Source organism: Aplysia californica, unplaced genomic scaffold, assembly GCF_000002075.1.
Source record: "Aplysia californica isolate F4 #8 unplaced genomic scaffold, AplCal3.0 scaffold00689, whole genome shotgun sequence".
Lineage (NCBI taxonomy): Eukaryota > Metazoa > Mollusca > Gastropoda > Aplysiida > Aplysiidae > Aplysia > Aplysia californica.
This window is the reverse complement of record NW_004797959.1, coordinates 370,049-391,751: the sequence shown is the minus strand read 5'-3', so window position 1 is coordinate 391,751 and position 21,703 is coordinate 370,049. Positions and strand designations below refer to the sequence as shown.

Sequence of the window (21,703 nt, the reverse complement as noted above, 5' to 3'; positions counted from 1 at the left end):
CGAACACCTTAACCTCTAGGCCACGAGAGCCCCCATTGTGCCTTTGATTAACGATAATAATAAACATACATAGCATTTGCAAAGCACATGTTCCTGCTCGACAGCAACTTCTATGCACTTTACACTATACTATTCAGATCCTAGAACTAGAACACTCAGAAAAATTCTCAGGTTCCCAGAAAGCACACTAGCAGTTAATTAAGCGTTCAAACTCAAACACTAACAAGATCTTTCGCTGTCATTAGCGACTACCGGCCATTTCCACTTAGGTAAAGTGAGAACAATTAGTGTAATGTGCCTTTTCCAAGGACACAATGATAGTACATGTACATGTATTGATAGGATTTGAGCCCAAGACCTTAGAGCTATCAGTCCAAGAACACAACAAAAGCCAAGTACATAGACTTGTACTATAACACAAAACACTAACAATCACAATCTTACAAATATATTACTTGGGACTTTTGCTTTGTTTTAGTAAGGTTTTAACTTTTACGACGCTCGCAACTGCAAAAGGTCACATGAGCGCCAAACGGTGGATGTCAACAGCGAAGTCCCAACAGGGAATCAGGCTTACTCTGCTCACCCCTCTGGCCTCAAAAGCACAAAGTCTGCTTCGACTATCAAGGCACCCTGGAAACAGCAGTTCACAAGAGAGTGACAAACATACCCCAAAAAAAAAGTAGAGGAAAAAACGACGATAATAAGGATGAGGAAATAAAGAGCAGCAGTTCCCCCTATGTTGTTCCGGCATAGTACAGTGTATGTTCATGACATTGATAAATCAGCCCATTTACAATTCTACTGTGCAAAAGAACATGTTAATATCCCCCCTCTGAGAATGGCCAAAAGACTTTCGATATCCTAGATCACATACAACACTAACAATGACAATAAGGAGCGGGTGGTTGCCGGGTTCTCTGGTGTGGTATGCCCCTTCTTTCCCACGGAACATCTCTCGGCCTCGTCTCTCCTCCTTTTTTAGTTTAGTTTTAGTAAGAGTTTTAAGGCACTTGCAACAAAATAAGGTCATATAAGTGCCGAAGATTAGAGGTGTTACAAGTGAGTAACAAACACAAAAAAGGAGGAGGGGAGATAAAGACGACAGATGTTTGATAGGAAAGAAGGAGCAAACCACACCAGAGCACACGCCAACAACCCACTCTCCTCCTTTTTTGAATTTGTTACTCTCTTGTAACACCTCTACATTTCGGCATTTAAATGACCTAATTGTGTTGCAAGTGCCATAAAACTCTTACTAAAACTATTTTTAAAAACAAACGACACAGAACTTGTACAATCAATAACCCAGACACACACAACAGTAACAACACAGAACATAAGACTTGTACTATCTCTACTCGAGACCACATGTAATTAAAACACACACACAAAGAAAGAAATACAAGTTTATGAATTTTGAAAAGCCAACACAAAAAAAGTCGGCAGCTACAAAGTTCTGACACCTGTGCACCAACGTAATAAGAGTCCATCTCAAATTTCTTCAAGCCATTTATTGTTCCAACGTTTTTATTCGCGTCTGTTTGTCTTTTTTTTTTTTTATTATTCGAACATAAAAATATGAAAATTATAAAGGGCGGATAGGAGGGTAGAATTAAAAATAATACAACTGCAACACACATGTTGTTATGTCGTGTAAATACATCAGTGACGAAAAAGCCGAAGAAAATGATTTTGACGCAGAACACAGACATTCATATGTACATCATCAAAATCAAACTGTTGGTGAATTCCACAACTGTTCCGGCTCCTCACGAAAAGCGAGCTACCCAAAACTTTCCACTAGCTTATTGCACTTGCACATAACAAAGTCACAGTAACATATGGAGGAGAGTCTATTAGTGTGACTAATACTTCCATGTAGAAATCAGATCATCACCATCATTCAACATTGTACTACAGTATGCCAAAATTTCGAGAGAAAAAAAATGAAAACCAAGTACGTTGTCAAGTTTGATGAGGCCCAAGAACAGGCCCTTGTCTCATTCTTTTTCTTAAAACAGTAATGGACTCAGCAGACAGACTTCACATTGTGTATTAACATACCTAAATCATATAATATCCTGCCTTAAAAAAAGTTTTTTGCTTCTAAAAACTTTGGGGGGTTTTTCACATTCAATAATGATGAATGATGGCAACAAGATAATATATAATGTAATTACGTTGGAAAACATTTTGCAATAGTTTCATTCTGATTAGGACAATTCGCTACGATAGGAGTAAGAGGGTGGTACAGACAATAACATAAGGTTAAGTATTACACTTCCCAAAAGGGACTCAAAAGAGCTTTAAAAACAATCTTTCTCACTATAAGAAACTTCACACACAATTTATTTCATTCACTTCATACATGGGGAGAAAAAAAAAGCTTGCTCATTGACATCTATAAAAGGACTAGAAGAAAAATGTTTTTTAAGAAACTGTAGGAATTTAAAAAGTTAGGTGACAGTGTATCGCCCTACCTCCCTTTCAACAGAAAACTATTATGACTTGAAGAAATTCCTCAGCTGGCCTTGTATAGATATGAGCAGAAAATATTCTCAACAAGAAACAGTAGATGAGAGAGGAGAGAAAGCCATAACTACGGACAAACGTTACATAATGTTAAACCTACCAGGCAAGCTATAGAGGTGAACACGGCATCCACAAACATAGGATAAAATGATGATGGTTATATATAGCTCTTTATCATAAATGCTTTGTGCCTCCATCAACACAATTCAGATCATGTAGGAGGTGGGCTGCTTTGACACTGCCATCAGGGATGACCTGGGCTAAGTGGGATACAGTAACCCACCAGGAAAGATTGAGACACTGGATGGAGAACAAAACACTTCCCCCATCAGGAGAGAGAACTTCTTTCTTCTGAATGCCATGACGAAGATGATTTAAAATAAGATATGACGTACAGATGGAGAAGAGGAAAGTCAAGAATGGTACCATTCTGTTATAAAATTGATAAAAGCGTTAATGAACTTATGATTCACAGGGTTCAGCACTGATGATGAAAATGAAGGGAGAAATTATTCCAGATACGTGTAAAAAAAAAGATGTTTTTCTCCACATGAACATGAGTTTCTGAATGTGAGTATGTGAGTGTGTTGATGTGTGTGTGTGCGTGTGAGAGGGAGAGAGAGGGGGAGAGAGAAAGAAAGAGAGAGAGAGAGAGAGAGAGAGAAAGAGAGAGAGCGAGAGAGAGAGAGAGCGAGAGAGAAAGAGAGACAGAGAGAGAGAGAGACAGAGAGAGAGAGAGAGAGAGAGAGCGAGAGAGAGAGAGCGAGAGAGATGTATGTGCATCAGTGTATGAGAGTGTGTACATGTCGTAGCGAGTATATGACTGTTGTCAGAGTAGAGAGAGAGTATGAGTGCATGCTCGAGTCGGCGTGTATAAATGCATGCATATTTCCTAATATTATATGGTACTTATGTCTCAAAAACAGCAACTATTTCCTATTCGATTATCAAGCAAACATATTTTTCACTCCAACAAAAGAAAAGAGGACAAAGACAAACAACGTTAAAAATAATAAATTTACAGCCTTTCACAAAGTACGAACACACATCTTCATATATTTTCTTCTTTGTAGTGTCCACAGACTGAGGAATGTTTGCACAGTCAGTTTTTATTTGTAGCAGATTAACTTTTTTCTTTTTGGCTGATACATGAGCAAGAAAGACGATTTAAAAGTCATTAAACAATAATGTCAGTGCTAATATTTTTCCTCCACTGATTAAGAAACATCCAAGAACAAATATATGTAACTGTAGCCCGGGAAAAGATCCTACAGATGAGCACAATCATTTAAGATTATGTTGTTTAAAATACAAAACGAGAAATTTATCAAAAACGCCGAGAAAAAAAAAAGTAGCAATTCATGGACCCTTCATCATTATGCATGAGAAAACGAAAGAATTTGAAGCTACCTTGACGACAATGTGTTGTTTTACCAGAGGCTTCCAGTTTTGCCACAAATGAGGTGGAATAATTATGCCAGCAGAGAAATAGTTTTTGACATAACTGGTCTCCTCCTTTTAAACATAGCCTTCCTAATGTGGTCCACACCTCAAAATTTGCATCAATATTACGTCGGCTAAATGTGAAAACTTCACCCAGGCCTCGTCTCTTTAAAAGAGCAACAACAAAAAAAGAAAGTAAAACCATAACGTGTTTGTTCTGAGGGAATATATTAAATAAAGTTTAACAACCCATGAATACATGAACAACAAGTACTGAAACTTCACAAACATCAGATTGAGCAAAACTATGATTACTTCTCACTGAAATAGCCACCACGATGAAAACACAAACTTAAACATCTCATTATAGGTCACAGCAACAAAATAACACCGTAAGGTTAACACTCGACGATTCAATTTAAAAAAGATCACTATTGAAAAAAACGTTTCACAATTAATACTTCCACGCAGCCAGCAAAACAGTCTAACAGTATGCAGCACATACAGTAAAGAAATAACTTAAAAGTAGTACTTTTTGACAATGGCAGACCTGCCAATTTTTCAAAGACTGAAATCCGGATCCTTATCTTGCTCCAAAATTGATGTCGCAAAATCCCACAAAACTTTTGAAAAGGTTAGAGTCAGGTACAGATATCACTTTGCTGATTACTGCCAAAAAAGGCAAATTGTACACCAGCACAACAGTGTGGGAACAAGGACAAAAAAGTAGCACCACATCAGGCAAACGCACTCTTCCTGTTTCTTTATTTTTTCATAGTGGACTTACGAAATTTAGCAAAGAAAATAATTTTCCCTCGGTGGGTCAGTTGATCAGGGAAAAATGAAATCATTATCTGAACCTCAGGAAATGCAGTCTGAATTAGGGAATTTGACGATAAAATTGGTACGGTTAGCAAGTCTGCCAAGGCATACACAACATCTATGGTTACGGGATCTCAATCATTGGGACAAGTTAAGTAATAAAAGTGTTTATTGAATAACATACTCAGCTATAAACAACATGCAACTTGAAATATCCAATTTACAAATACAGAGTTCGATAAAGCAAAGGTATTCATAACCGTAGCATATTAATTTATGCAATATAATATATATACAAGCAAAGGAAGAAACAAAATAAAAAACACTTTTTAAACAGTTTGATTCTATTACACTATAATGGGGGGGGGGGGGAGTAGAAAAAAAATTACATATGTGGGTGAATCAAAAACTGAGCTAATGGACGCTGACAAAAGTGACTTTGTACCTTTCACCAGGTGTAACAAACCTTTAACGTTCAAATATATGTTCCACCGAAGATTCAATTATCGTTGACAAAACAACCACACTATGAAATTCTGAATGTTCCTAAACTAAAATTGCAAAAAGACAGGTTAGCCAGCCATGTCCCAAAAATTCTTCACATCACAACACAAACAAACAAAAGAAGAACAACAAAAAATGGTGCAGAAAGTCTTCTTAAAATAGAAAACAATGGAGGAGGCGGCAAAATTAAAACAAAAACAACCCCCCCCCCCCAAAAAAAAAAAACAGCAACAAAAAAGAAAGGCACGAGCTCATAATAAAAGTCTTCAGTACAACGAGGTGCCTTGGCACAGGAAATGTCTAGTCTAATAGAACCTTCTGAAGTAATCTCTATGACAGTGACAGCAGCGATGCAGAAAAACATCGTGCATCAAAAGCTAGATCTAATCTGTGTGCCGTAGCCCCCTTAGACGAAGCGTTGTTGTGCAGAAAGTTTTATTGCCTCCTATGTGACCCCATGACCCCTGCACTGAAACCACCTCGAGCTAGCTGCCACAGAGAGAGAGAGAGAGAGAGAGAGAGAGAGAGAGAGAGAGAGAGAGAGAGACAGACAGAGAAAGGGGAGGGAGGAAGAAAGAGAGCGAGAGAGAGACAGACTGACAGACTTCCCTACTTTTGACCAACCTTTCTCTCACTAGGAAACAAATTTTACCATGTCCCAAGCACATGTACAGTATTAAAAACAAAACAAAAAGAACCAGAAAAAAACAAAACAAATAATACCAAACAAATCTTTCATGCATAGTAAAAATTTGTACATTATTTGAATTATGCTACATCAGATAGAATAATTTATAAAATGTAGTATAATGTGGAGCGCTGCAGGTTAGACTAAAATGATCTATAGAGGGTATGAGAGGTACAGAGTCATAGGCTTTCAAGCATTATTCTTCAACATACTATTTTCTTTTTATACTTAAGGTTTTTTTGTTGAAAAAAGCAGGTAAAGGAGCAAGCCACAGCATTACTGTTCTATAAAGCAAATTTTTTTTCTTCTGTAATATTCACATTTTTTTTAAAAAGCAGACAAGGGAAGCAAGCCAGAGAAATCTTAGACAAGTTAATCTTCCTCCAACTTGGCATAATTCTCACTTGTGACTAAAAATAAATAATCATTACAATCGTTTAGATTTTAAAGGCCTCTTTAATGTTCCCGATATTCAGTCATTGAAACTCCTAAAACCTCTTTAGATTCAATCATCTCATTCACAAAACTATATTTCCAACTAACTGATGTCACTTGGGGAAAATCAAAAGAGATGGTATTATCTAATATTTAACAATAACCACTCCAACAACTGAATCAAAAAGTAATATATAATGATAAAATGTCAATCTACTGCCTAAATATTCCCACATTAAGGCATCCATGTCATCTAAAGGGCTTTTTCCACTTCTAAATGTTAACTCAAAGAGACATACAATGACAAAAATTGAATCTAAAGAGACTTATGTTGAGGTAAAACAACCTTTTTTATGACTTTTCCAAGTGAGCCAAGCACTCTCTGCTTAAATAGTCCAACTGCAGAAACAAAATGCTTCAGTTACAACACATTGGTATGGACCAAAAAATAACTGTTTTGTGACTCGATATCATTATAAAGGGTGGATAGACAAAGGGGGGAAAGAAGAGCGGAGAAAGGATGAGCATGTCGCAGTCTGTACGGTGCTGAAATGACGACTGGATCAGCGACAACTCGGACATCAACTGCTGTATCAGCAAGCACGACAAAAGGCAGAAGTTGTTGGTCTCTCACACCTGAGCTCCCGGAATCTTACCCAAAACCTGCAACAGAAACACAAGTGGGGAGAAAAAAATCTTAACAGTGAGCGACTAGATCCCCATAAATAAAGTCTAAAAAAGAAAAAAAAAAAGAAAAAAGACCCAAGGATATAAAACATTGACTATGGGTATCCAAATCGAAATAAAAATAAATACAAGGGGGTGAAACATAACAGCAGGTGACCGGAATCATTAAAAAAACATATAAAACCAACGATAGTATCCAAAATCATAATCCATTGTAGAGAAGAAAGCGGTTGTCTCAGACAAGTGAACATTTTACAGTGTCATTAAAATGTAAAAACCGCAAAGGGGGACTTGGGAGTTGGAATAGGTGATTGTCTTGGACAGGTCCCCTTTAGAGCAGGTTCGACTCTCTCTCTTTCTGTTTCTCTCTCTCTCTCTCACACATGCACGTACACACACACACATATAATGCACACCTCTCCCCCTATCTCAACCAGCACATGAGTTAAATTGCGAGAGAAAGACAAAACAAAACACAGCAACTCCCCCCCAAGTCCCCACCTACCTTGGACAAGTCGACGCCAGTGAGAGCCTGCACAGCGGGCGGCAGCTGACTGACCAGCCTGTTCACCTCACCGGTCACACGGTCGTCCCCGACCAGCACAATCTCATCCGTCTTGGACAAGGGAGCGGAAACCTCCGCAGCAATCTGAAACAGAAGATAAATTGTTGTAGTTGTTGTTGATAATGTCGTAGTTCTTGTAGTTCTTACTGCGGTAGTTGTTAATGTTGACTTTGTCAATTGTTGTAGTAGTTCGCGGGCAGTATTGCATACAGACATATCTCAAAGGCTGCCAAAAATGACGTACGTCTGTACGCCATAATACTGCCTGCGAGTTGTTTTTCTGGGGGTTGCTGTAGAAAAGAACACATTGTTTATATTTAAGTAGGTGCTTTTACACCAAATCAACACAATTTAGATTATTTAGGAGGAAAGCTTCAACCCAGGCAAGTGAAAGGGATACAACATCCCAGCAAAAAAGAGGGGGATATAACATCCAAGCAGACACTGATCTGGAAGAGTAGTAAATTAGGAATGCGTTTAATGTTGTTGTTTTTTTTTATGGCTACGAGTCAGAGCTTGAGCAAAAGAGAGGCTCATCCACATTATAATTGTCAGCTAGAGCAAGAGAAAACAGTCAACAACAATAGAGAGAAAAAAAAAAGAGAGTAAGATTTACCAGTGGCACTCTTCAACCACACGCAAAAATTTCTTCAGGCATTGGTCAATCTAAATAAATATATCATATACAGTCGAACCTGTGTAAGACGGCCACCCATTGTCAAGGAGAAAAGTGGCCGTATAAGAGATGTGGCTGTCTTAGGCAGGACTGATCAAGATGAAGAAAACAAACCATCCCTTTCTGATTTCCCAACCGAGGGTAGCCGCATTGTTGTTGTTGTTATTAGTTGATGTTTTCGCTAGGTTTTTTGTTTTTTTCTCTTTTGTTGCTGCTTTTGTGCAAGGGTGACAAAAAAACGAAGTGTCAGACAAGGAAGACAGAGTGCCATGGTAAAACTAACACATGGGTTGTCACCACTCGGAGAACGAGCGACACTTCTGCCGCAAGTTCATGTTGACGTCGATTGTTACTTTGTTATAGACCGGGTAAACAGTGACCACTCATCTCACGATTTGAGAATGAGTTCTGGGCGGGGCTTATAATGCGCTATGAGGGATCACACGCTTCCCTCACAAGCAGTTGAAAATTTATTGTTACCTATTGGTCAACAGTGGGAGGGGCCTACGCAACATGATCGGTTGGGGGGACTACCTAACAACAAACAGTTGATTGGACTATGACGGCTCACCCACAACGCCAGGGGCCAATGCATGATTTATGACAAAACATAATGGAGTCACTAAGGTGGCCATCTAAGACAGGTGTTATTGCTTGGTGCGATAAGAGTTGTGGTACAATAATGGTGGCTGCGGCCGCGTTGGACAGGTGGCCGTTTTACACAGTTTAATTATATAGAAAAAAAAGGACGGAAATGGAAAGTGGCCGTTTGAACAGGTGGCCGTCAGGGCAGGTTCGACTGTATGTATGTATATCACACTCCGTTTCTCTCTTTCTCTTTTACACAAACAGTCCACCTCAATATCTCTCTTCTTCCTTTTGCTCCTTCATCCCACCATCCCCTAACTCACTCAGTCACACACACTCTCTCTCTCTCCACCTCACCTTAGGCAAAGTCTCCATAACCAGATTCAACATGGCCGCCTCTCCGTACTGTTTGTAGGCTGCAGCCTTCAGCCTCATCCTCTCAGCCTCTGCCTTACCCACAGCCTCAATGGCCGCTGCCTCAGCTCCACCAATCAGACGGATCTTTTCAGCGTCTGCACGGGCTGCCTCAACTGTCTGGGTCCTGAAGGAGCAAAATGGTTGTTAGTTTAAGTACCAGTTTTACGGCACCTGCAAAACAATCATGCTGCATAAATGGCAAAGATTAGAAGTGTTACTAGAAAGAACCATAAAAAGAAAAGAAACAAGAGAAATAAGGACAATAGGTAGATAATTGACAGGTAAGAAATGGGGATTTTTCAGGGAAAAAAAGAAACAGGGCCAACCAGCTGCCCCCTTCAACATCAATGTCTTGAACAAACAAGATAGCCATTGTCCTCACTGAATAATATAATATACTGCAAAAACAAAAATGGGCCAAAAAAAAGTATCAATTATCAAAAAACCATCTGTTTATACCAGGTGGCAGGGCAGAATCCTAGTCAGGACTTTTTAAAGAGGGAGTAAAACAAGAACAAGCAAACAAATTTTTTGGTTAAATTCTTGGCATTCTAAAGGTTAGTAATTGCCAATACCCATGACAGCACAGGGACTGCAACTCGGGAAATCCTCTCCCAAGTAAGAACAGTGAAACAACAATCATTTCTGACAAAATTTTTCTCATGTCACTGTATTTTCCTCTAAGCCTCCCTCCGCTTTCTTCTTCCTTTCCTTATCTCGCATTCTTCTTTTTCTTTGTATTCTCTTTTCTCCTTTTCCTTCATAATAAAAAAACTACACTTGAATAGCCCTTCCTTTCCTTCTCATCCCCCTTTCTCCTTCATTTCCTTCTTATGCCCCTTTCTCCTTTTCTCTTTCTTATCCCCATTTTTCCTTCTTTTTCTTTTCATACCCCCCCCCCCAAAATTTTTTTTTGTTAAACCACCAGGAACCGACCTCTGGCCCTCGGAGACCTGTCCCATCTTGTAGGCCTGAGCCTCGGCCGGCCGTTTGACGGTAGCGATCAGCTCCTTCTCCTTCCTCATGATCTCCTTCTCCTCCACGTCGATCTGCTTGCGACGCTCCACAACCTCAATCTCCATCTCTTCACTACGGATCTGCTGCTTTTCCTTGGCTGCCTGAAGCTCGTACGCCAACTCTGCCTCTGCTCTCTGACAGGAACATTATAGAAGATATAAAATAAGATTTTACTGACATCTCCACAAAAAAGAAATTTGCTGCGGCATGGTAAATACACATCCATGCACATGTCATCACACACTCTCTCTCTCTCTCTCACTCACTCACACACACACATTATTTATATACGCAGATGCACACACGCTGAGTCATAGGATGGACATACAAAATGATGTTCTTTCCCTGCACCTGACAATAACTGAACAAAATAATTTTTTTTTAAATTCTCATTTTTTTCAATACCCGTGGTTTATGTCCGTTTGAGTAAAAGGAAGCACATCAACTCAATGTCGACTTTTTCATTGCAACTTCTTTAAGAGGACCAAATCGAAAGTTAAACCTCGGAAGTAGAGCTGGGCGTTGCTGTAATTACACATTCACTATAAATGCAGTGCTATTGGTCGTGTTTGAGTTATGTTTCATATTACGAAGCCCATCATTGGTCTTGTAAAATCTATCACCATATCCTGTCACTTAATAGATTTATTGCATCCATCACCCTGTCAGTTTGGTCTAATTACATCTACCAACATAGCCCACCCTGTTCTATAGTGGGGGAGGCACAACTTATCCTCAAATATCTCTTTAATGGGCGAATCAATGTCACCAACACTTTGCACAGTAGACTGTATCAATTTGTCTTAACTAAATCATATTTTTCCAGAACAATAGGGGCTAGATTAAAAACCTTTTCTTCATAAATTTATATAAAATACAGGGTGATCCCCAAAAAACTGTACAACTTGTTTTGTAAATACAATTTCCTCCACTGAAGTTTTGCATTTCAGATTTGAACAGAATATTTGGAAGCCAAAAGGAATTTGATGGTTTTGCTCTATACGGCGCCTTGCCCCATTTTCGTAGCATAACGCCACAGTTCACATTAAATCTATGACTTAAAGTTGCAACAATTGCGCCGTACTGCAAGCTACAGCAGTCTAACAAGTCAACAGAAGTCTGCAGATATCATTTTCCCCAAATTTTGTTCGACTGCTGAGATCCCGGTTAAGTTTAATAAGAAACAGATAGCTTTTTCTATTGAGCAGTACCTCTCCACAAACTCATCATCCCTGACATTTCGAAAGTTCTGAGCACGGTATGGAAATAATGCTTGGATGCCCTCAAGACCCTTGGTGTCATGAGTTGAGAAGTTCCATCAGTTTGGATCGATGGCGAATCAGAACTGAAAATTTCCATAAAAATTACCACTTCAAGTTGAACACACACCATGCGCAGCCCTTTAAACGTCACCAGGGTGCAGATTTCAGTAATCCAATCCCATGAGACGTCTGTTCCTCAACAGTCTGCATTCTCTTGGCAGATCTTAACCTAGGACTGTACCATTTTCATCTTCACTAGGCTGAGATGACATGGATCAGAGCACGGCAATGTGTTCATAATTCTTCAATTGTCTTGAACAGCGGGAACAGTTTTTCTATATTTGATTTAGTGCAAAGCCTATTTTCACTTTGCAAGATATGTTAAGATAACTCCAAAAAATGCTGTCAGTCGAGCACCCCACTCCCTATTGCCTCCAGAAGCCACTTGATACTAAATATTTACAGTGTATGTGGCTTTAAACACTCATGGTATAGCAGGTCCTCGTGTCTGGGTCATATTGAACATTTCAAACTACGCGTTAAAAATGTGGTGAGTCCAAAAAAGGGTATGTAGAGCACTGCTTCTAGGAATTCCAGGAAGAAATCGTTAGCTTTTTAGATTCTGTAGGAGAAATTTAATATTATTTACATGTTACTGGGACGGAAAATTAAATGTCAAAGAGAAAATAAAGAAAAAGGTCAACCAATCTTTTCATGACTTCCTTTAAAAGATTTTTACAAATTGATCAACTTTGCATTTTTGGGCGGTTTTTTCTTTAAGCCATTTCCATTTTCAAAATAAGTTTCTTCTTCGTGGGTTTTATGTCAAACAAATTCCTTCTGACAGAATTATTTCTGTTTCCAATTTCAGCATTCCAGAACAATTTTTGTGCGAGTTATTCAGGAAAAAAAATTGTACAGTTGTTGTTTTTTTGGATTACCCTGTACTAGAAATCTGTCATACGTAAAATGGAAATGCGCACAGCACTTCCCGCTTCTCGCACACATTTTGATTGCGCAATATGGCCTACGTCACAGTTCATCAATGACAATTTTTAGAGGCTAAACTTGTTATATGAAAATTAATTATAAAGTGAACACATTTTCTGCACTAAAGGTTCTCAAACCATGCGTTCAATAAGCATAATGTCCCAGTTAGAAAAACATTACGAACTTGCTATTAAAAGCAATATTTAAAAACATTTAAAAGTCTATAGAAACCAGCCACTTGGACTTTTTTTAAAAGTATTTATTAAGGAATTTTCTAGAATACAGCTAAGGAGTGTTTACAAAAATATTGATCTGTTAAGACAAATTGATACGAGTCATTGTGCAAAAAGGGGAGAACCTACTTTCGATACTCGATGAGACATTTGACAATAAGTTGCCACACGATCTTTTGACCTTATTATAATTACATCTATCAACAGAGCCTGTCCCTTAGGGCGCACTCACATCACGACAGACGACCTTATGAGGTTGCGAGGGCTGTAAAACGTATACCAAACTTAACAGCCACTTTGGTCTAGTCATATATCTATCAACATAACCTGTCACTTTGGTTTAATTACATCTATAAAAGTAGAATACTGGCAATGATTTAGGCACATAGTATATGTAAAGCATAAGTCTCTTCACACGTCAAGACAACCACCAAACACCATTTCCTGTCTCTGTGAGGCATATCTGCAATGCCACTGTGACTCCTATAATTATAATGAACGAACGTCTTTCACTAAAGCATCCACGACTCACCCTGGTGTTGACCTCCATGTCAAAGGCTGCCTTCTGCATCTGGTACTCCCTCGAAGAGTCGGCAATTTTAGCATCAGCCATAAACTTGGAGTCCATCCTCATCTTTTCACATTCAGCCTCCTGCAGGACAAATTACAAATATATCACCATGGTAATGACATAGTTGCCGAGGTCATTCTTCTTTGTTTTAAGAAAGCTTAAAACAAAAACCAACTTATACGAAAGTTTACCGTATAACTGAAACAAAAGTAAAAATGTTTCAACATTTGGGATTTTTTTTTACACGAAACAACATGTTGCTGTATTGATGATAAGTAACAAGTATCATTCATTTTTATTATACCAATAACTAGAAACCTAAAAAAAACCTAAAGGTGATAGAATTACCACTTTCATCTGTCTCATAATGTGATGAAATGAAGATGGACAAAGAGACAAAGACAAAAAAAAAACAAAAAACCCTGAACACTTTACCCTGATGCCAGCGTCTCGGTTAGCCTCAGCCACACCAATGTCGGCATCTCTCTTCACGTTAGCCGTCTGGGCTCGGCCGAGCGAGGTTAGGTACTCCACATTGTCGAAGATGTCTTTGATGGTAAAGCTGAGGATCTCAATTCCCATCTTTCCTACGTCTGGAGCGGCGACCTCACGGACCAACTGGGCAAACAGATCTCTGTCCTGGTAAATGGCCTCCACGGTCAAGGTACCTGGGAAAAAAAAAATGTAAGTGGTTTACACCACCATCGACGAATGTCCCACACTGTTAGATCTCCAACAGCATCTTCTTCCTCCTACTCCTACAAGAGACAATATCTTATACAGCAGCAAAAAATAGATGTTGAAGACCTCCGTCTTTTTATTACGGCATTGAGCTGAAGGGCACACACCCAAAGGCTATTAGATCAACAATAACACCATCAACACAATTTCGATCATATAGGAGCCAACTGCTCAAAATAGCTGTCATATAGCCTTCCAGAAGGTACCAAATTAATATACTTTTACATTAGCTATGAACATACAGATACAAATGCACATATGTAAATCACAATGCTGATACAATTACCTTAACAGTTCACTGAAAGCCCACAAGTTGCTGGGCAATGAAAAGCTCAATGTGCTGACATGACCTGCCGCAAAAACACACACAGATGGAGACACGCAGACATAAGTATGCACACACTGCCACACCAAGACAAATAAATCACAATTACCCAAAATAGCTCTCAGATGGCCTTCCAAAGTCTGCAAGATGACATGTTCAATGTGCTGAGGAGATTTTCCCAAGAACTGCTCACAAGCTTTCTTCAGGATGTCCGGTGCTCGCATGATCTTGCACTGAGCGACTCCAGTGACGGTGATTGGGACACCCTCTTTGGTCTCCACACTCTCGCACTGAGGGTTCAAGGTCATCACCTCAAGGGAGATTCTGTCGAGGAAGATTTTGTATAAGTTTAATTAAGGAAAACAAAACAGGCAAGTGTTTAAAATGAAGTTCAAGTTAAGACATAAAAAAAGGAATTTAAAAATTGTTCGCAAATTTAAGCAGACATTATATCTAATTTTGCATACTATGTTAATATTTGTATAAAAGTAAAATTGAAAACATGGTTTAACAGTAAAGCTGTATTATACTTTATTTTCATGTTTCCTATAAAAGTGATCCAAGTATTATTTAACTTCAAAGACAAACACGGTAATGAAGCTAGGAATGCCCTTATCTTTATACACATAGTTGAAAGAATCTATTTTTTACCGCTGAGATTTGACTGCAGGCATTATTGCAAAATCTCAAGAATAAAGTCAGGCTCTGCAGACAAAAGTAAATCCTTCAAATTGCAGAGATCAATGCCCCAATCAAAACCGATGCCAGGCAGTGGCATTGGGTAGTGAAACTGAAGGGCTTGAGACCCCCTCCCCACCCCAAACTCTATCCCTAAGTAAAGGACAATTTTTTAAATAACCAAAAAAGCAGTTGTAACTGTTATGGACGGATGTGACTAACACATGTCAGCTTGCTCAGTCAAAACTGTGTAAGACGGAATCAAAGGGAGCCAGAAAAAACTTCCGTCTTAGACATTTTCCTTCTTAGACAGAGGAATTTAGTGGGGAAATTAGGGGGGTTGGGGGGTCGTCAAAGGCCCAGCTGGTGGGATCAAGGGTCACTTGTCCAGTCGACAAGCAGTCACAAGTGGTTAAAACTACACACCTCTCAGCTGCTATATTCTCTGATAATGACAGGCGTCAGTCTTTCTAAGCTAATTACCACCAGTGCTTGCATTTCATAGGACCACTGTTTGACCTATTAAAAACAGAAACGTTTGAACATCTCTTTTGCTTCCACCCTTAGCCTCACCCATCGATGTAATTAAGCACAGTAAACCAATGCTATCCCTCAATGCAACGTAACAATGATTCGAAGAACTCTTTTCTCGACTGGCTGTACGATCAGGGCGGCAGGAATTGGTCAACTAATTTCACACCTCTAGCCTCTGACTACCAATGAAAGTTTCTGTGCTGGAGCGCCACTTGAGCAATTTCACTGGCACTCGTGAGATTTCACACTGATACCACTCTGGGGTAACATCAACCCTCAAATTGCATCTGTACTCCCCTTCCTCATCCGGCACCATGGTGTTAAGTTTGGAGCTGATGGAACCAAACTTGTGAGTTTTGTTTCTAATCAGAGTTGGAAGGCAAAGCATTTTCCATCTTAGACAGGTAAAACCCTCAGAAGGGAGCGGATTTTCCTTTGCGTTTCCGCATTTGACAGGTTTCGGTTTTATACAGGTAATTAAAGAGGAATATATCAAGAGGGGAGCCGGGAAATTCCGCTAAAGACAGGTTTCCGCTAAGGCAGGTTCGACTGTACTTTATATCCAATCACTGTCGTCACTGCTTACAACCGTTTAACAGCCAATGAAATGCCTATAGGGCTCAGCAAAGGATGCGGCCGTTCCCACAGTCCTTCCTTAATGAAACTCTGCATGTAAAAAGGTAGAAGATTTGAATAAAAGAACACTGTACAGAGGGCTCACGCTCTCCTAGCCCTAAAAATGGGGTAAAAGTTTACGACACACTTTCCCCAGTGACACAAGATACCAAAGCGCTCATTGCACCTTCGTTAGGTGAGTTTTACTTTCCACGACCAGGCCTACACTGCCTAATCCAGTTCATAGAAAGGATTCTATTTGAAAAGCATTGTGTGCATGTTAATGCAATGTTCATGATTTTTGCCGCTGAGATTTAACAGTTATAAATCAAGTCGAACCACTTTTAAGGCGACTTTCTCATCAGAAAAAAAATAGGAAAAGTCGGACTTAGAACAAAAAGACGGAAAATGAGACAAAGGTGACTCTTGTCATCTGAGTGGGTCTCAAAATGCTGTGGCTCACCGTGAGTATAGAAAAAGCATCACACTGTTTTGTTCTTTTATTGTTTCTTATTTGACAAAAAAGAGGAGGATGCAACTTAAACCTCACCCAAATTTTGATCCACCCACAACCACTGATGCCAACAATAACAAACACACTTACGACTGTGTGTCAGTGACCAGCCACCAGGCCCATCCCCAGCCTCCAATGATGTACTTTCTCCCCTCAGCGCCACAGCAGCCACCTGAATAGTTGAAAGAAAAGAGAAAACAGGTCAGCCTACATTTATAAATAATGTGTCACCAAGTGGTGGAATCAGGTGCTCGTCAAGTTTTGGGCATACATAGATTTATTATATCATCTTAAAGCTTGTTCATTTGTCCTGCATTTGGCCAAAAGAAATACCCATCTATCTTGAAAAAAAAGTTGAGATATTTGCAATTGAAGGAGGTGGGGGTTGACAGGAAAAATTAGCCAGAAAATGACTGCCTAAGTTTAGGACTTCCAAAGCATGAGTGTCCTGGCAAACTGGAAATATACATTTTTCGTGCCTTCAATGAACGTTTTTCGGTACTATCCACACAGAAATGTGTTTTTAAATGGACACAAATTATTTTTAATTAAAAAGAACTTCCCCAGAAGCCAGAAAAATGCAGATTTCTTTGATTTCATCATTTTGACGAGCACCTGATTTCACAATGCTTCACATATAAAATTATATTTCAGGTCATAATAATTAAATAAGGAATGTGTAGTACTTTAAAACCTAGCACAGGCTGAATGGAAAAAAAAAAAAAAACAAGACTGAGCTTCACTCATTGGTGGATAAAGGCTGGGATAAAACAAAAGGCTGGCCCAAAGCTGCTCCTGTTGGAATCAATGTCATTTTTGCTTTGTAACTTGTTGACAACTTGCTTAGCTTGTATAGTTATTATCAGACACGCAATATTTCAAAACAGACTTTAATTGGTCTTTTTCCAATCCATTTGGGCTTAAAAAATATAAACAAATACAATAAATTATTAATAAAATAAAATTTCCTATTATCGTCCAATCCCTACCACTGAGAAATAGAAATGGGGTCACCGTAGCATATATATGTCCCAGTATGCAAAAACCACTAACAATAAATAAAAATGAATTCATTTAAGGTGAGGCTTTCTAGTATTAGACTATTAGTATACACTCAATAAAGAGAAAAAAATTCAATATTAACTATTTACAATCATTCAAAATAAATTAAGTGAAATACTGCCTCACAGGAAAAGAGGTTACCACATTGCAGCAGAAAAAACCCCACAGCTATTGCTTTGTTCACTGTGCAACAAATATTGCGCAATACAGTATGTATACAGATCCTGTATTTCAGCTTAGACAGTCAGGCCCTTCAAATTGATAAAGCCTGAAAAGCCATTGCGCAATACACGTTTTTCTGTTCAGTTGGACTTGCAGAGATCTAAGCACGAAGATAAAAAAATGCTTGACAAAACAACCTTCCACATTATAAGAAATTAAATACATGATGGTTTTTTTCGTTGGTGTGCATGTAGCAATATTAGTCAAAAGTCCAACCATTACAGAGTGCAGTCTGTCCAAGCTATCAATGCCATAAAGCCAACTTATAAATGGCTAAACACTTAACATAGTAAACACATGTCTCAAACCACTGCAAAATATCTTTGGACAGTCACATTAAATGATCCTTCTTGAAAGGACTAATATGGATAGGGAAAGGGCAGTAATTCAGTTTTATGGCTGTCTCTCATCCTCAGAAGATGAAGATTTATTACCTCCCCTTTAATTTACTTCTTCACTCTACAGATTATTGCTGCTGATAAATTATAAATTGATCACAACATTCTATTTTCAACTCGCGCCCAGTCATATTGATAGCTCATAAGTCTACTACTTAAAAAGAATCTAAAGTTGATTCAGATAATTCAATTGTTTTTTGTTGGGTTTTTTTTACACAGCTTTGCATTTATTTCAGAATAGCAAAAACTGCATCATGCAAGAGCCCTAAAATGCTTTAATTTAAAATGTTGCTCTCAGGCAAAGGCTGTTCTTTTTAAAACTAAAATATTAGTCAATTGCCTGGGACCCGGGTCAGATTGAAATTGACAAACTTGATCTCTCATCCTGTCTTATGGCTTGGTATAGTATGCTCTGAGTCTAAATAGTCTAGAATGCAAGGCAGGGAATGCAAAGAGATTAAAACTACTTCAAGTCAAGTAGCCTAAGTCAAGTAGTAGACAAGTTCACCAACACATTTAATTAAATTAGTATCACACCCTTCCTATCAGTAGGCCTATACAGGGCTTTTTCTATTTCTAATCTTTAAATTTACGTTTAGGCTTCTTCAAAGGAAACATCTCGACAACAAGTATTAAGTTATGATGATCTCTTCTGATCGCTTCATCATCTCCGCATGAAGAAAATCCTGAAGCCAACACACCCAGCAGTGCCACAACCACTTCACCTTACAACTTACAGTGTTTACTAGAACTAGATCTACTTCAAAAAGAAGAGTTGATTCTGACTCTAAACCTGCAGCAACCTGAGAACCAAGGCCAAGGCATTTCCTCCTCGTAGTCACAGCTGACTTGGTCACAAATAAAGGTGTAAACCCAAATTAATTGGTTCTCTACTCAAGTTAGATCTAGTTAGGCCAGACGGTAAAAAATGCAGTCTGCTTTGGCACTAGATCTAGATTCTAGAGATCCAAGCCTGTAAGCTCTGCAAATGGACTATTTTTAACGATTTACTGCAAATGTTTTGCCTTTGGCCTTGGCTTTTCATTTTCACCTTTTCCTTTCATTTTGATGTTGAGCATTCATTAGGCCTAGATCTACATAGACTCTAGATCTAGATCTCTAATTAGGATACTGATCAAAACAAAAAAACTCATGATAGCGTTAATTACGACAGAGTGACGTTGTGACAACTAACGCTGCGTTAATTGCAACAGAGTCAGAGTGACTCTGTGACAATTAATGCAGCGTTAATTGCGACAGAGTGAGTCTGCCAAGAAAAACAAACACACACACGCACTCACATACCCTCTCTCTCTCTCTCACACGCACACACACACATATACACGCACACACACTGCACACGTTTGTGGCCTTACGCGCACGCACACACACACACAAAACTAACTAACAAAGACAGTCGCAGCTCTTTTCTTGTTGTTGTTGTTACTGTGGTTGCCCCTGGACCCTAGCGGTTTATGTTGCTGTTGTATGCTGCTGAAGTTTTCTTGTAATTTGTTGCCTCAATATCTGGGCTGTCTATAGATCTAGATCTAGATCTAGATCTATATATCTAGATCTAGATCTAATGTGTAGGCCTACCCTACAGATAAGTCAACGTACTCTATCTACTGTACAGAAAGTCTTTGTGGATTTTTGATACACACTTTAGGCTCCTCAACTGTTTCAGATGATTTCTTCCTAAAGGCAACAAAATTTTCATCTTTAAATTGTGCAAAAAAGCTTTGTCAAATTCGTCGTAAGATCTTTAAGATTTGAATGCCTGCTCTAGAAAGCCTTGGACTTGGACCACCACGCTGGGAAGCAAAGCGGAAATGGCAGATCTAGAATCTAGATAGCGTTAGATTCTGCTAATAGTGTAATTCTAATCATCAACGTAAAAGAGCTCTTTAGTTCACTCTGTTGCAATTAACGCAGTGTCAGTTTATTAGTAGTCACAGTCACGGCGTCACTCTGTCGCAATACCAGGCCAGCAGTTGCTAATAAATGCTATTCTGCGACACTGATCTAGATCTAGATTTAGATCTAGATCTAGATCTAGAATCTAGATCTAGTTGGCATAGAATAAAAGCTAAATCACATTTAAAAACAAACAATTTACTTAACAGCATAGATCTAGGCTATCATGAACGAGATCTAGGATCTATACTATGATAGAGGGCTGCTAAGTCGCTAAGTGGCTATTTTCAGTAAGTCAGTGCAGAGTCTGTAGACTGTAGTCTTGTTGACTTGTCAGTAAAAGTAAAAGTATGGCAATCGGCAATGATGCCAAGGCCAAAGGCAGGGTTGAAGGAGCAACATTGACTATGAATGCATTATGTGCACATTAAATTCCAAACATACCTGAAATCACAAGGGCTTCGTTTGGTCCAGTGGTGTGAATGTTACCCATCTTTAGGTCAGAATGTGCTGCAACTGTGAAAGTATTTTGCAATGTAAAATTCCTGCAGATATTTATAAACAACCTGCCAAACCCACCGAAATCTCGTTTGTACGAGAAAGTACGATAAAACTTGTGAACGCACAATTTTAATGAAAACAATGTTTTACCAGTTGACTTAAAGATCAAACACATCAACAAGACAAACTATTGGGATTGGAAGAATATCTATTCAAATTAAGAGAAAAATAAAGATTGATTTCGAAGTTTTCCTCATTTTCCCCAAATGTGGTACCAGGTTGCATTGTTAACTATCAGTAGTGAAAACTTGGCCTCTGTCAGAAAATTCCCCTAGAAATCTATTTGAACTAAAATACAGGGAAATGAAGTTGGATGGATGTTTTAACTGTATTTATAACTCATGTGTAATGATAAATTGGCTATCCATATCCCTTATTGTGATTTTTTTAAAAGAAAAATGAATAATTTACTTTCACAAAAATGCGTTACAGTTTGATTTAAGTGATTACATGGTAATTGTCTGGCAATACTTCCGGTGAGATGAAACGAGATTGGACACAGAAACAAGAACTGTTGAAGCAACGATACCGATACTTTATATCGATATTGAATATCGACAAAGAGTGTTTAATTAGTTTTGAGATCATTTTTGATATTCAAAATGCCTGCAGGTAGTTAATATCAGATTTATGGCAAAAGACAATCCCCACCAAAGACAATAGATTCTAGGCCTAAGCGGAGACTGAGTTTGTCCTGCTGGAA

At 38.7% G+C, this 21,703-nt stretch overlaps 1 protein-coding gene across 1 annotated transcript; it reads right to left on the bottom strand.

Moving 5' to 3' along the window:
- Positions 1–6,288: 6,288 nt before the first annotated feature.
- LOC101857829 (flotillin-2) lies at positions 6,289–21,053 on the bottom strand. Its single transcript, XM_005108436.3, has 9 exons — positions 20,884–21,053; positions 16,931–17,012; positions 14,609–14,823; positions 13,869–14,101; positions 13,395–13,514; positions 10,297–10,511; positions 9,301–9,484; positions 7,620–7,763; positions 6,289–7,090 (listed from the first exon to the last, which is right to left on the bottom strand). Exons 1-9 carry the CDS (start codon positions 20,930–20,932, stop codon positions 7,058–7,060), a joined length of 1,275 nt encoding a protein of 424 aa, XP_005108493.2. The 5' UTR covers positions 20,933–21,053; the 3' UTR covers positions 6,289–7,057.
- Between the last annotated feature and the right edge of the window lie 650 nt (positions 21,054–21,703).